The following is a 12,784-nucleotide window of genomic DNA, read 5'->3' as shown; positions in this document are numbered from 1 at the left end:
GGTGAGGGGTTTTGGGGGGAAGGGGGATGGATGCTGGAGAGAGGGAGGCAGCAACGCTCGGGGGGGTGGTGGTAGGGGAAGGAATTTTGATTCCCAGTGCAGGCAAAATCTCACCCAGGCTCTGAGTTCACAGTCAGCAAGAAGAAACAGGGGTGGTTTTGTGTTGTTGGTTTGGGTTTGGGTTTTTTTTTCTTTTTTCGTTTGTTTTTCTGGTGGTTTTGTGGGTTTTATTTTTGGTTGGTTGGTTGGTTTTTTTAGGGGGGGACTAAATGTCTCTATTAGAGAGAGATCTGGGAAGTAATCATGGCAATCAGCACCCACCCACCCAGCCCCATCATGCAGCCCCCCCCAGCTCCATTCCAGCTCTTGGCAGATGACAGCAGGCAGCAAATTCCCCAGCACTTCGTGGCTGCTCCCTCCTCCCCACAGCCCCTGTGACCCCACTGGTGACACCTCAGCCCCGTGGGTCAAGCAGGGACAAAGCTGGGGGGGTTCTGGGAATGGGGCTGAGCTGGGGATACTCCTGGTTCCCACCATTCCCAGCCCAGCAGCAGCTCTGGAAAAGCAGGATCAGAGCAAGGCAGCCAAGCCTTACACCCTCTCCCACAGCATCCCCCTGAAAAAGCTGTGAGCCCACAGCTCAGACAGGGACACTCTGTGCTGGGTCAGGAACCGGCTGGAACGGGCCCAGAGAGTGGTGCTGAACGGGGCTGCCTCAAAATGGCGGCTGTGGTGTCCAAAATGGCGGCCGTGGTGTCCCCCAGGGATCAGTGTTGGGCCCAGTGCTGTTCAATATCTTTATGGATGATTTAGATGAGGGGATTGAGTCCATCATCAGCAAATTCACAGATGACACCAAGCTGGGGGGAGTGTGGATCAGCTGGAAGGCAGGAGGGCTCTGCAGAGGGACCTGGAGAGACTGGAGAGTTGGGCTGATCCCAAGGGGATGAGGTTCAACACAAGAACCCCATGGGGAGCTCCAGGCTGGGCACAGAGTGGCAGAAAGGGAGCTGGGAGTCTGGATTGCCAGGAAGAGGAGGCAGCAGTGTGCCCAGGTGGCCAAGAAGGCCAATGGCATCCTGGGCTGGCTCAGGAAGAGCGTGGCCAGTAGGTCCAGGGAAGGGATTCTGCCCCTGTGCTCATCCCTGGGGAGGCCACAGCTTGAGTCCTGTGTCCAGTTCTGGACCCCTCAGCCCCTCAGGAATTGGGAGAAGAGGGTGAAAACAGAACCAGCACCTTCCAGAGCCTGGGGGAGCCAAGAGGGAACCTCAGTGCCCACTTTGCTCACAGGTTTGGGGCTGCAGGGCTGTGAAATATCCTCAGCTGAGGAACTAATGCCTGGCTTTCCCCATTCTTTGAACCATCCCCATGGAGTCTCAGGCACAAGAGATTGGGGCAAACCAGATGTTGGGGAGGAGGCCAGGGGGTGGTTCAGGGAGGACTGGGCTCCTTTGAAGGAGCAGCTCATAAATCTCTCTCTTAAAAAGGACCCTGCAGCCTTTGCCCTTGCAGGGCTGCCTGAAAACAGCCAAGCTTTTCCCCGGGGGGGGGGGAATATGTAGGGTGGAAGGTTTCTCAGCCATCCTGTTGCTATTTTCTTACCAGGCACCTGGGGCTGTTTGAGTTTAGGTTTTCAGTGCTCATTTAGCAGGCAGCCCCCATGCAGCCCACCCAGTGCAGGTGCTGGAGGGGGAGATGTCCCCCCTCGTGTTGCACGGGGGTGGCTTTGCAGAACTGGTGACAAGGGGCAATTATCAAGTCCGGGGCCCTTCTCATTTGAGTTTTTTTCCTTTTATAGTAAGCAGCAGTTGCTCCAGCAGCTGGCCTGCCCCTCTGGGGTCAGGAAAAGGCTCCAGATATAAGGGAAGGAGCAGCCTTTGCCTTTCATCCCTCCCACTGATCGCTCCTCTGGACTCAGCCCTTGGCAAAGACCCTGGCGATGCCTCTCAAAAAACCCGACCCAAAGAAGGAAGGAGCCAAAGCATCTCCAGCCTCAGAGCCAGCCAAGGAGCCTGCTTTTGATCCCAAAAGTGTGAAGGTGAGTGAGGGATGAGGATGTCAACATCTCCCTGGGTGCCTCTCACCTGCCAGGCACAGGCGACGCTGTGAGCGACGCAAGCGGCGTCAGCCCGGCTGAGAGCCAAGGATGGGAGAGGAAAATTAGCAGATTAAAAAGAAAAAACAAACAAAAATAAATTAGCAGAAGGCTGGGAGTGATGTTACCCTGCCTGGGGGAGGGGGATGTTTCAGTCTCCCTGCTCAAGGAAACTCCTTCACCCTCACACCAGGATGCTGCCACCCACAGCTCCGGCTGCAGAGTTGAAGACCCCAAGAACCCCAAAAGCTCCTCCTGAGACACTGTGCTGGGGGCCTGGCAGCATTAAAGAAGCTTTTCTGCCACCCACTGTCTCCATCCTAAGTTATTTTGCTGTCTGCTTTGTCTCCTCCACGTGAGAGCATCTTTTATCCAAGTCTCTACAACAGGAGCCCAATTTTTCTGTGATTCCCCAGTTCCATCTTTCAGGCAGAGCTGAGGCAGGGGAGTTGGTAAGAGGAGGTTCAGCAGGGATGCTCTTCAGGCCCTTGAACCAGGGATCAAGCCTTAAAATTACATCCTTTCCACCCAAAATAGCCCTGAGTGGTGGGCAGAGCATCCCCGTTGCCTCTCCATCCCCTCTGCTTTCCGTGGGGATCCCGGCTCCATAGGGAGGGCAGGAGGGGCTCCCAGACAGGGCTGGATATGAGTCCTGGAAAGGTTCAAGGCAGGGGTAAACCCCTTCATCCCCCTCCAGCCCTCATCCCTGGCTCTGCTCTCTTCTCCCAACAGATTGAATTCACTGCTGAGCAGATCGAAGGTAAGTGCAGACCTCCCCTTCTCTCATGGGTGGCATTGGAAGTGGGGATTCCCTTTTTTTCCAGGGAAAAAGGGCAGTTTTTCACAGCAGACAAAAGAGCTGAGGCCTCACAGGTCCAGATCCCTCCTGGAGAAAAGCCCAGCAGGATCTGAGTTCTCCCCAACATGCTGCTCAGGGAATTGTGGAATGGTTTGGGATGGAAGGGACCTTAAAGCTCATCCAGTTCCCACCCACTCCAGGGGCAGGGACACTTCCCACTTGGCCAGGTTGCTCCAAGCCCCATCCAGCCTCATCCTCCAGGATGATTTCAGGAGGTTTCTTTGCAGGTAGAAGGGAGATTGGAATCAGAAAGGCCCATTCCCAACCAGCATCAGGCTGGAGAGGAGATGGGAAGGGAGGAGGCAGGAGATGGAGATGGGAATGATGCTGAAAGGGGGTGGGAGCCAGCAGAAAGGGCTGCAAGGTTGGGAGTGATGAATGGATCCTGGTTCTTCTCTCTCCAGTCAAAGAGGATAATTCCAGCTGCACAACCTGGCAGGGAAAAGATATTTTTCCCTCATTCCTGGTGAGAGACACAACCTGGCTGAAAGCCTGGGAGCCTCTGGCCATGCAGGGACAACCCCATGAGAGGTCAGGAAGCTGACGAGCATCCCCCAGAGAAGGAAGGAGCCCTTTAATTGTTCCTAATTTAGTCTTTCTTCCTCCAGGTGAAGCCTAAGCCTCCATGGTATGGTAATTTAGGGGACTCAGCTTGGAAATGAACCTCCTGTGGCCTTCCATGGCTTCAAGGCTGGGGTGGATAGGGTCACCCTGCCCCAGATAGGAGCAACTTGCCCCACTCTGTCTACCAGCAGAGTGGATGTGGGGCTGTAGGGATCCTGGGTGGGCAGCAGGAGGGTCCTGGGGTGCTCAGGAGACCCCAGGCAAAAAAAGGGAAGAAAAAGAGGATGTTTTCCAGCAGCTTCCAGTGCAGAAATCCCAGCAGGGTCATCTGGCCAGCTCTGCAAAGGTGGCAAAACCTGCTCAGGAGCTGAGGGACTTGTTGGAGGAGTCTGGCAGGTTTGGGTGGCTCCTGAGCAGCGATGGGTGCAGAGGACACCCTGACCCCCTGTCCATCCCTTCCCTGCCAGGCTCCAGTGGGGTGGGAAATGGGACTTTTTTTTTCTTTTTCCCTGCAGAGTTCAGAGAAGCCTTCAGCCTGTTTGACAGCTCACCCATGGGGACCATGCAGATCACCTATGCCCAGTGTGGGGATGTCCTGAGGGCTCTGGGTCACAACCCCACCAATGCAGAGGTCCTGAAGGTGCTGGGCAAGCCCAGACCAGAAGGTGACTACTGGGATAATAGTGGAAAAGGTGGGAAAAACAATTCCCCCGGCAACAAGTGAAGGATCACATCCCCTGCAGGAAGAAGATGAAGGGACTGGGAAGGAAATGATGCAGGGAGACTTCATTCCTGCCAAATTCCTTGCCTCCCACTCCCTGAGCCACAGCTGACGTGGAAGGGGTGGCAATCCTCAGCCAGGGATGGTGACAACTGATGGTTAGCAAACCAGACTCTGAGCTGGTACAAACTGGTGTAACCTGACCAGCCCAGTGCCACTGCATTGCCCTGGTGACAGAGGACTGACCTGCTGGGGTTTATTTTTGGGGTATATTTCTATATATTTATATATTTGCTGGGGTATGTTTATTTTTGGCTGGTAGCAGCAGTCTGTGTGCAGACCCCAGATGTCCCTACTTTGTTCTTCATATGGATCTTCCCATCTCAAGCACAATATAGTCCCATCATCTGGTGGTTTTGGGTTGTTTTTTTTTTTTTTTTCCTTGAACTCAGCTGGAAATGGTGCTAGGAAGGTGGAGCGGGAGGTCCCCAAAAGCTGAATCCAGGTTAATCTCTGACCCCCATCTCCTCCTCCCCTTCCAGAAATGAACACCAAAGTGCTGGACTTTGAGACCTTCCTCCCCATCTTGCAGCACTTCACCCGCAGCAAGGAGCAGGGAACTTTTGAGGATTTTGTGGAAGGGCTTCGGGTCTTCGACAAGGAGGGCAACGGGATGGTGATGGGGGCTGAGCTGCGCCATGTGCTGGTGACACTGGGTATGGGGTGACCCTGGGGTGGGGACAGGACACAGGGCACCCCTAAACACCTTCCTGGGGGTTAGATGGCTGGTTTGGTTGAGGCTGGAGAAGAGGAGGCTCAGGGGAGACCTCATCACTCTCTCCAACTCCCTGAAAGGAGGTTGGAGCAAGGGGGGGGTTGGGGTCTTCTCCCAAAAGAAGAGGCCATGGGCTTCAGCTCTGCCAGGAATTGTTTAGGTTGGATATTAGGAAAAAATTCCTTCCAGAGAGGGTGATCAGACATTGGGATGGGCTGCCCAGGGAGGGGGTGGATTCTCCATCCCTGGAGGTTTTTAGGAAGGGACTGGATGTGGCACTGAGTGCCATGGGCTGGGAACCACGGGGGGAGTGGATCAAGGGTTGGATTTGGTGCTCTCAGAGGTCCTTTCCAACCCAAATGATTCTGGGATTCCAACCCAAATGATTCTGGGATTCTAACCCAAATAATTCTGGAATTCCGACCCAAATGATTCTTTACAGGGAGGGAATTCTTTACAGGTATTGGGATGGGCTGCCCAGGGAGGGAGTGGATTCTCCGTGTCTGGAGGTTTTTAGGAAGGGACTGGATGTGGCACTGAGTGCCATGGGCTGGGAACCACGGGGGGAGGAGTGGATGAAGGGTTGGATTTGATGCTCTCAGAGCTCCTTTCCAATCTGAATAATTCTGTGATCTCTCACATTGGAGAGACTCTTTTTATTCTGCTGCCCATGGGTTTTTGTAGGAGTGAACCTTTCCCATCTCTAGGCCACAGCTTCATGCATGATCCAGGTGAGATGGAGAGTCCAGAACATCCTCAGTTATCAGAACCATTTCAGCTTGGGCTTCTCTCCATCTCCCACCCACACTCCTCAGTCTGTAGGGGCCCACAGCTCCTTTTTAGCCTCCTTTTCTTTGTTCTGGTGGTCTTGGCTCTCTGGAAGAAAGACAGAAGGGTCCTTGGAGGCTGAGAACCCTTCCCCTCACCTCTCCTTCCTCCTTCTCCAGGGGAGAAGATGACAGAGAACGAGGTGGAGCAGCTCATGGCAGGGCAAGAAGATGCCAATGGCTGTATCAACTATGAAGGTAAAAGCAAAAGATTCCCATTAGGGTCATCTCTGCCTTAGGATGCAAAAATGTTTCCTTTGTGAGGTCACTGAGGGGGAAGTGTGGACCCCTGTCAGGGTTTAACACTGGGCTGGCAATTAAACCCAATGCCAGATGCTCTTAATTAATCCCCCTCCCTGATAAAGAAAGAAAAAGAATAAGGGAGAGAGACTGATGGGTTGGGAACTAAACTCCACAGCTTTGATGAAACAGGAATGATAAATAGGAAAAATGACTCAATCTATACAAATAGACAGGAAAATTGATCCCATGTTCCTCCCCCAGCAACTCTCATGTCACCACTGAGGCTGGAAAATCCAGGCTGGGAAAATCCAGGCTGGAATCCTGGAGTCAGGAGCAGTTGGGAGCTGGAGGCAGGAACACACAGCTTCAGGCTGGGATGGATCAGGAGCACAGGCAGAGGAAGGGATGGAATCCTCCCAGGATGCTGAAGCAAAGAGGGAGAGGGGAGGAAGGGGAAGCAGGAAGGGGTTTGAGCCTGGTGATCCCTCCAGTTTATCCTGAGGATGAGGAGGATGGGATGGAATCCTCTGTTTGCTCAGTTTTGGCCATTTCTCTTGTCTGTTCCTCCCCAAAGGAGGGGTTCAGGTGGGACCTTTTTACTCCTTCTCTCCTTCCAGAGGGCAAAATGTTCCTCAGAGCTGAGCAGTGCCCTTGGTTCTGCACACCAGGCTCTGGCTGTAACTATAACCATGGAGTGGGATCAGTCCTAGAAGCAGAAAATATTTGAGAAACTTGCTGTTCATTTCCACTTCCAAGAGACTGAGCTGAAAGCCAAAGTCCAAGCCAGAACATCCCCTTTATCCTGACCCCAACCCCTCCCCATGGCAGCTGGGCTGGGACCCAGGTGGTTGTGCCAATGATTTCAATTAAAGGGATTTCATCTCCCCATGGGGCTCAGGGCTGCTTCATCCCCAGGTTTGGCAGAGTCTTGCTGGAAGCTCTCAGGAGTCACCAAACCCAGCATCTTCCACAGCAGAAACTGCTTGGAAACATTTGGAGAACCAGATTGCTCAGGGATCCAAGAGGGTAAAAATCTGGCATAAAGGGGAGGGGGTGAAGCCTAGGAACCACTGAAATGAGGGAAAAATGAGCCTTTCCATTACCCTTGGCCTCAAAAAATGGGATATACCTGGCTCAGCTTGTCCCCAGGTGGGGTTTGGGATCATTCTAGAAAGGTTTGGAAGGGCAGGAATGGTGTGGGAACAGGAGGAGACATCTCAGCCCTTTGGCCCTTGGGGTTGGGATCCTCCCAGTGCCTCCCAGTCCATCCCACCACAGCTCCCAGCACTTTTTGAGCTCTCACATCCTCAATTTCTCCTTTGCCCCTCAGCTTTTGTCAAGCACATCATGTCTGGCTAAGAGCAGAAGCTTCAGGTGAGTTTATCAAGGGGCTCCTCCTGCTGCTTATTCCAAAACTGGAAATCCTGCATGGACACAGAGGAACCAAAACCCCCAACCCCAGGGAGCCGTGGACCAAAACCCCAAGAGTAATCCCAGCTTTTGAAAGCACAGAAAGCTGATAAGGAACCTCATCTGTTCAACTCAGGGTGTTTAAAATAACATCAGGGCAGCAGCAAGCCCTTGGCTCTCAGCCCAGGGTCTGGTTCCTGGGGCTGAAAGGCAAGAAAAAACCCAAAACTGGTGTGGTTTGGGGGAGGTACATTTCCTAAGCCACCAGGAGGTGGAAAGAAATATTTAAAAAGTGGCAGCAGGGAATTATTTAATGTTAAGAAGACACCGAGATGTCTACAGTGCTGTGCTGGGTTGTAATTCCCATTAACATCAGAAAAATGCTGGGAAATGGCTCAGTGATTTGGGTTGTGCTTTTCTGAGTTCCTCAAGGTCTGCCTTGGTTACTTTTAGGGTGAATTATCCCTCTGAATTCTAAGAAAATCCAAATTACTAATTCTGGCCTCAGTCTCCCCTGCCAGTTTCTTATGGTTTAATTATTTTCCCTTTCTGAAAGAGAAAAAGGGGGAAAAAATGACCTTCAGATACTGCTAAGCACACAAATTAAATATTTAAAATTCTCCTCCTCCCTACCCCAAATCTCTTGAAGCATCACAAGATGAAACCAGGCAGAAGTCTGAGCTTTGGGTGCTCAGCATCCTTTTTATCTTGTTTTTAAGCCATTTTTCTCCAGCTCCTCTTGGTCAGCTCAGCAATCTGGGTGCTTGGGTGGCAAAGGGGATTTAATTCTACCCTAAACTATTTGCCTGAAACATTGTGGGGTTTGGTTTTAGGTTGGGTTTTTTTTATTATTATTATTATTTTTTAATGGTGTAGAATTACAGCTATTGACATTTTGGGTTCATCTGGGAAGGAGCAACCTCCTCTCCAAGAGTCATTGTGTTTAAACATTTCTCATGCTTCATTCCCAGGCTCTTGGAAAGGTTTGAGCCCACCTGAGCACCAAGAACAGGGAAAATTCCTCCATCCATGGCTTTTCCTCCCTGGATATCTCACATCTCCAGGGATTCTTTGCACCACGAAGAGTTGACCCCCAGGTGTGCCCAAGCCTCAGCATACAATAAGACATCTGCAGCTTGGTTTTTAACCTAAAATGATTCTTTTTAGGTGGTTTTTCTTTTCCCTGTGACATTTGGCTCATTAAATTTCATCCCTTCCTCATTTAAACACTGGCTCTGCTTTGGCTCTGAGTGAAGAGGTAAATGGAGGAGATCCCAGGGGCTCCACCAAAAATCAGAAATATTCCCCCAGAAAGGGGAAAAAGGAGGATTTTATCCCTGTTTGATGAGAGGGAAAAGTTCAGATTTGTGGGGTGAAGGGCTCTGTTCATCACCTCTGGACAGGGCCACATCTTGCTGATGGGTCTGGAGCAAAGTGAGCATCTCAGGTTGCATCAAACAGCTCCAAGGTTTTTTAGGGGTTCTCCAGCTCTCTTCTTCCCAGAACCCAGCTTTTTTTCAGCCCTGGATGTCCAGTCCTGCAGATCCAGGCTGAATTGCACCACGGAGCAAAGAAGGATCTGCTTGGTCCTGCCACTGTCACTGGAGGGGACCAGGAGGCATCCTTGTTCCCAGGGGAAAACCCAGTAAAAAAAAAAAATAATCAAAACCACCAGAGAAAACATTCAAATAATTTTATTTTATTTATTTTATATTATAATATCACTATCAGTTCCTAAAGCCTGGTTTCTAGGAAGCTGAAGCTGGATGAGTCAACAAGTGGGAAGGAAAATGGGGAAGTGCTGAGGATTTCTGGGCCAGGTCACATCTCCACCTCTGTGGCATGGGCTCTCTCAAGAGCATCCAGTTCTTTTGAAATCTCTCCAGACACGGAGAATCCACTACTTCCCTGGGCAGCCCATTCCAATGCCTGATCACCCTCTCCAGAAAGAAATTCTTTCTCATCTCCAACCTAAACCTCCCCTGGCACAACTTGAGACCCTGCCCTCTTGTCTTGCTGAGAGTTGCCTGGGAAAAGAGCCCAACCCCCCCCTGGCTCCAACCTCCTTTCAGGGAGTTGCAGAGAGTGATGAGGTCTCCCCTGAGCCTCCTCTTCTCCAGCCTCAACACCCCCAGCTCCCTCAGCCTCTCCTCACAGGATCTGTGCTCCAGTCCCTTCCCCAGCCCAGTTGCCTCCTTTGGACCTGCTCCAGCACCTCAAGCTCCTTCCTGAGGGGCTGAGGGGCCCAGAACTGGACACAGGACTCAAGGTTCACCTAATGGCACCCAGAGCAGCCAGGAGCTCCTCAGGAGCCATGTGTCACTGTCCCCATCCTGCTCCCACTGGGAGGGGACAGCATTTCCCACAGCATTACCAGTTCCACTGGGGCTGACTGACCCGTGCCCAGGTGAAGGGGACATTACCTTTGATCTTCTCCAGTTGGGCTTTTATGTCCCTCTGACATTTCTCCTTAGCTTCCACCAGAAGATAGATCTGCTCTTCTTTTGTAAGAACATCATCAGGGTCAACCTGCCAAGACAAAACTGAAATGAGGAACCCCCCCCACTTCCTACAGGGTTTGGCTTGGACCAGCAGCATGGCTCAGCACCACAATCTCCTTCCTGAGGGGCTGAGGGGCCCAGAACTGGACACAGGACTCAAGCTGTGGCCTCCCCAGGGATGAGCACAGGGGCAGAATCCCTTCCCTGGACCTGCTGGCCACGCTCTTCCTGAGCCAGCCCAGGATGCCATTGGCCTTCTTGGCCACCTGGGCACACTGCTGCCTCCTCTTCAGCTTCCTGGCAAGCCAGACTCCCAGCTCCCTTTCTGCCACTCTGTGCCCAGCCTGGAGCTCCCCATGGGGTTCTTGTGTTGAACCTCATCCCCTTGGGATCAGCCCAACTCTCCAGTCTGTCCAGGTCCCTCTGCAGGCAGAGAAGGAGCCCTGTATCCCTGTATTTGAGCCTCCAGCTTCTGTGCAGGGAGGGATGACACTAAATTAAAAGCAGAGATTTTTGCAGAGAGGCAGAAAGAGTGAAGTGGAAAATAACAGAGAGCTAGGGGGAAAAAAAACAATCAAACAACAACAAAAACCAGGGCTATGAAATCCATCCTGGGGGTAAAAGCATCCACTCTGAGGGGCTGTTCTGTCTCTGAGCTGATTTGGAGCAGAGCAGGTTGGGATGATGCATTTGAATGGGCACAATAAATAACTTTAGAGCTCTATAGGTGTCCCTGTGCTCTGCCTCCTCCTCTGGAAAAGCTGAGGATCCCAAGGAATGAGCACTTTTGATCCCATGGCTATTTATAAAAAGCATCTAAGGATGCAGAGCTGCATTTCAGGACTGGAGGAATGTCCAGAAATTGAGATGTCCCAAGGCAATTATCACCATTTTATCTTCTTCCAGTTCAGCTGCTTTTTCTGGAAGGTAAAAATAATCCCCTAAACACCCTAAAGAAGCCTCTGGCTTTATCTCCTCAGGCTGTGATAAGCCAGAAACTTGTTCCAAAGATGGTCTGGATGTCAGGAGGGTTTTTGCTCTGTACCCTGTGAAATGAAGGAGGGAGATGGAGTTCTCAGGATGTTATCCTGTTATCTCCTGGCAGGGAGATCAGGATGAGGATGAGGAGTATGAACTGTGCTCCTTGAAAGGCTTCTCCAGCCCACACCCCTCTCAGCAATGTGAAGGATTTGAGGGAAAGAAGGAATTTCACTGAATTGGGATTTTTTGTGCTCGGAGAGGGAGCCAGGGATCTGTCTGGGAGTGGGGGGGGGGGGGCTCCCCCTGAGTCATTTTGCTGCTTAAAAAACCAAAAAAAAAGCTTTGCCAGCTTGTGCACACCCTGAAAGCAAACACCTGCAGTGATAAAAACCTCAAAATACCCTTTTACAGCAATGCAAAGATAGATTTATAAGGAGAAAGGGGGGGGGGGGGGCAATCCCTCCTGCTCTCCACCCCAATTTCCAGCACCAGAACCAGGCAGGCAGGTTGGGATTTTCACCTAAAGGCTCCAGCAGGGCCAGCACCCATCCATCCTTCTGGGTGCAACCTGGATGCACCCCTATTTTTTTGGGGTGCAAGTGAAGGAGGTACCAGAGGGAGCCAGGGGAGCATCATGATGCAGGTGTGGATGGGAGGTGGGTCTGGGCTGGAAGGATTTGGACCTTTTCCCTGGTTTTGTTCTGTACAGGAAGGGGTTGGAGCTGTCGGTGCCTGCTGATGGGTCAGAATTTTTAATAAAATGAGGTTTTATTGGGTGCTTTTATTCCTTTATCCTTTTGAGGAGAAAGCTCTCTGGGTGGCAGATGTCAGGGTGCATCTGCAAACAGAATCAAGTTGTGTTTGGCAGCTCTCCCCCTGTATAAAATGGGTTTTTTTTTTAATTTTTGAAGACTTTTGAAGTCTCTTTAGACTTTTTCAGTCCTCAGACTGAAGTGCTTTAAGTTTTGAAGACTTTGTACCAGGGCTTGAAGCAAAAGCATCTTCTTTGGGCAAGTAAAATGCAGATCAGAGACACACCAAGACTTGGGTAAAAGAAATGTTCTGGGTTTTAGGAAATTGCATTAATTAGCTGGAGCCTGGGGAACGAGATAATGACAAGTGGGAACCGGGAGGTGTTTGGGGATGAAGTCCTGATGCTCACAGAGGACCCCGGGGTCCCGGAACCTCCCCCCATCCGCCCATTTTTTCCACTCCTGGTTCTGGGTTGTTCCCAACCTCGGGATTCCTGGGACAGGGACAGGACCGGGACAGGACCGGGGCTGTGCTGACCCCGCACACGGGAACCCCGACTCGACTCGACTCGGCTCGGCGCGGTTCGGCCCGGCTCGATTCGACTCGGTGTGGTTCGGCTAGGTGCGGTTCTGCCCGGCTCAGTTCGACTCGATTCGGCTCAGCCCGGCCCGACTTGACTCGGATTGGCACGGTTCGGCCCGGCTCGATTCGACTCGGTGCGGTTCTGCCCGGCTCAGCTCAGTGCGGACCTGCCCGGCCCGGCTCGGTTCGACTCGACTCGACTCGACTCGACTCGACTCGGTTCGACTCGACTCGACTCGACTCGACTCGGTGCGGTTCTGCCCGGCCCAGCTCAGCTCAGCTCAGCTCAGCTCAGCTCAGCTCAGCTCAGCTCGGCTCAGCTCGGCTCAGCTCAGCTCAGCTCAGCTCAGCTCGGCTCGGCTCGGTTCTGCCCGGCTCGGCTCGGCCCGGCCCGGCCCGGTTCGGCTCTCTCCGTTTCCCGGGACGCTCCCGCCTGGCCGCCGAGCGAAGCTTTTCCTCATCTGTTTTCCATC

At 52.2% G+C, this 12,784-nt stretch overlaps 1 protein-coding gene across 2 annotated transcripts; it reads left to right on the top strand.

The window, feature by feature from the left end:
* The first annotated feature begins 1,892 nt into the window (after positions 1-1,892).
* On the top strand, positions 1,893-8,708 carry LOC115600363 (myosin light chain, embryonic). Of its 2 annotated transcripts, none has more exons than XM_030468796.1 (7): positions 1,893-2,038; positions 2,828-2,855; positions 4,034-4,183; positions 4,782-4,955; positions 5,962-6,039; positions 7,415-7,458; positions 8,466-8,708. In XM_030468796.1, the coding sequence occupies exons 1-6, from the start codon at positions 1,940-1,942 to the stop codon at positions 7,441-7,443; spliced, it is 558 nt and encodes a 185-aa protein (XP_030324656.1). In that variant the 5' UTR covers positions 1,893-1,939; the 3' UTR covers positions 7,444-7,458; positions 8,466-8,708. The 2 variants fall into 2 exon arrangements, with proteins under 2 accessions (XP_030324656.1, XP_030324655.1); XM_030468795.1 differs by having other exon boundaries at positions 4,034-4,210.
* The last annotated feature ends 4,076 nt before the right edge of the window (positions 8,709-12,784 follow it).

Source organism: Calypte anna, unplaced genomic scaffold (assembly GCF_003957555.1).
Source record: "Calypte anna isolate BGI_N300 unplaced genomic scaffold, bCalAnn1_v1.p scaffold_81_arrow_ctg1, whole genome shotgun sequence".
NCBI lineage: Eukaryota > Metazoa > Chordata > Aves > Apodiformes > Trochilidae > Calypte > Calypte anna.
The sequence above is the reverse complement of the archived record's forward strand: the minus strand, read 5'-3'. Positions and strand labels throughout refer to the sequence as shown.

Coding starts and splice junctions, on each gene's coding strand:
- LOC115600363 (XM_030468795.1), top strand. CDS start 1,940: ATGCCTCTCAAAAAACCCGACCCAAAGAAGGAAGGAGCCAAAGCATCT. Junction 2,856..4,033: donor CACTGCTGAGCAGATCGAAG/GTAAGTGCAGAC, acceptor TTTTCCCTGCAG/AGTTCAGAGAAGCCTTCAGC. Junction 4,211..4,781: donor CTGGGATAATAGTGGAAAAG/GTGGGAAAAACA, acceptor CTCCCCTTCCAG/AAATGAACACCAAAGTGCTG.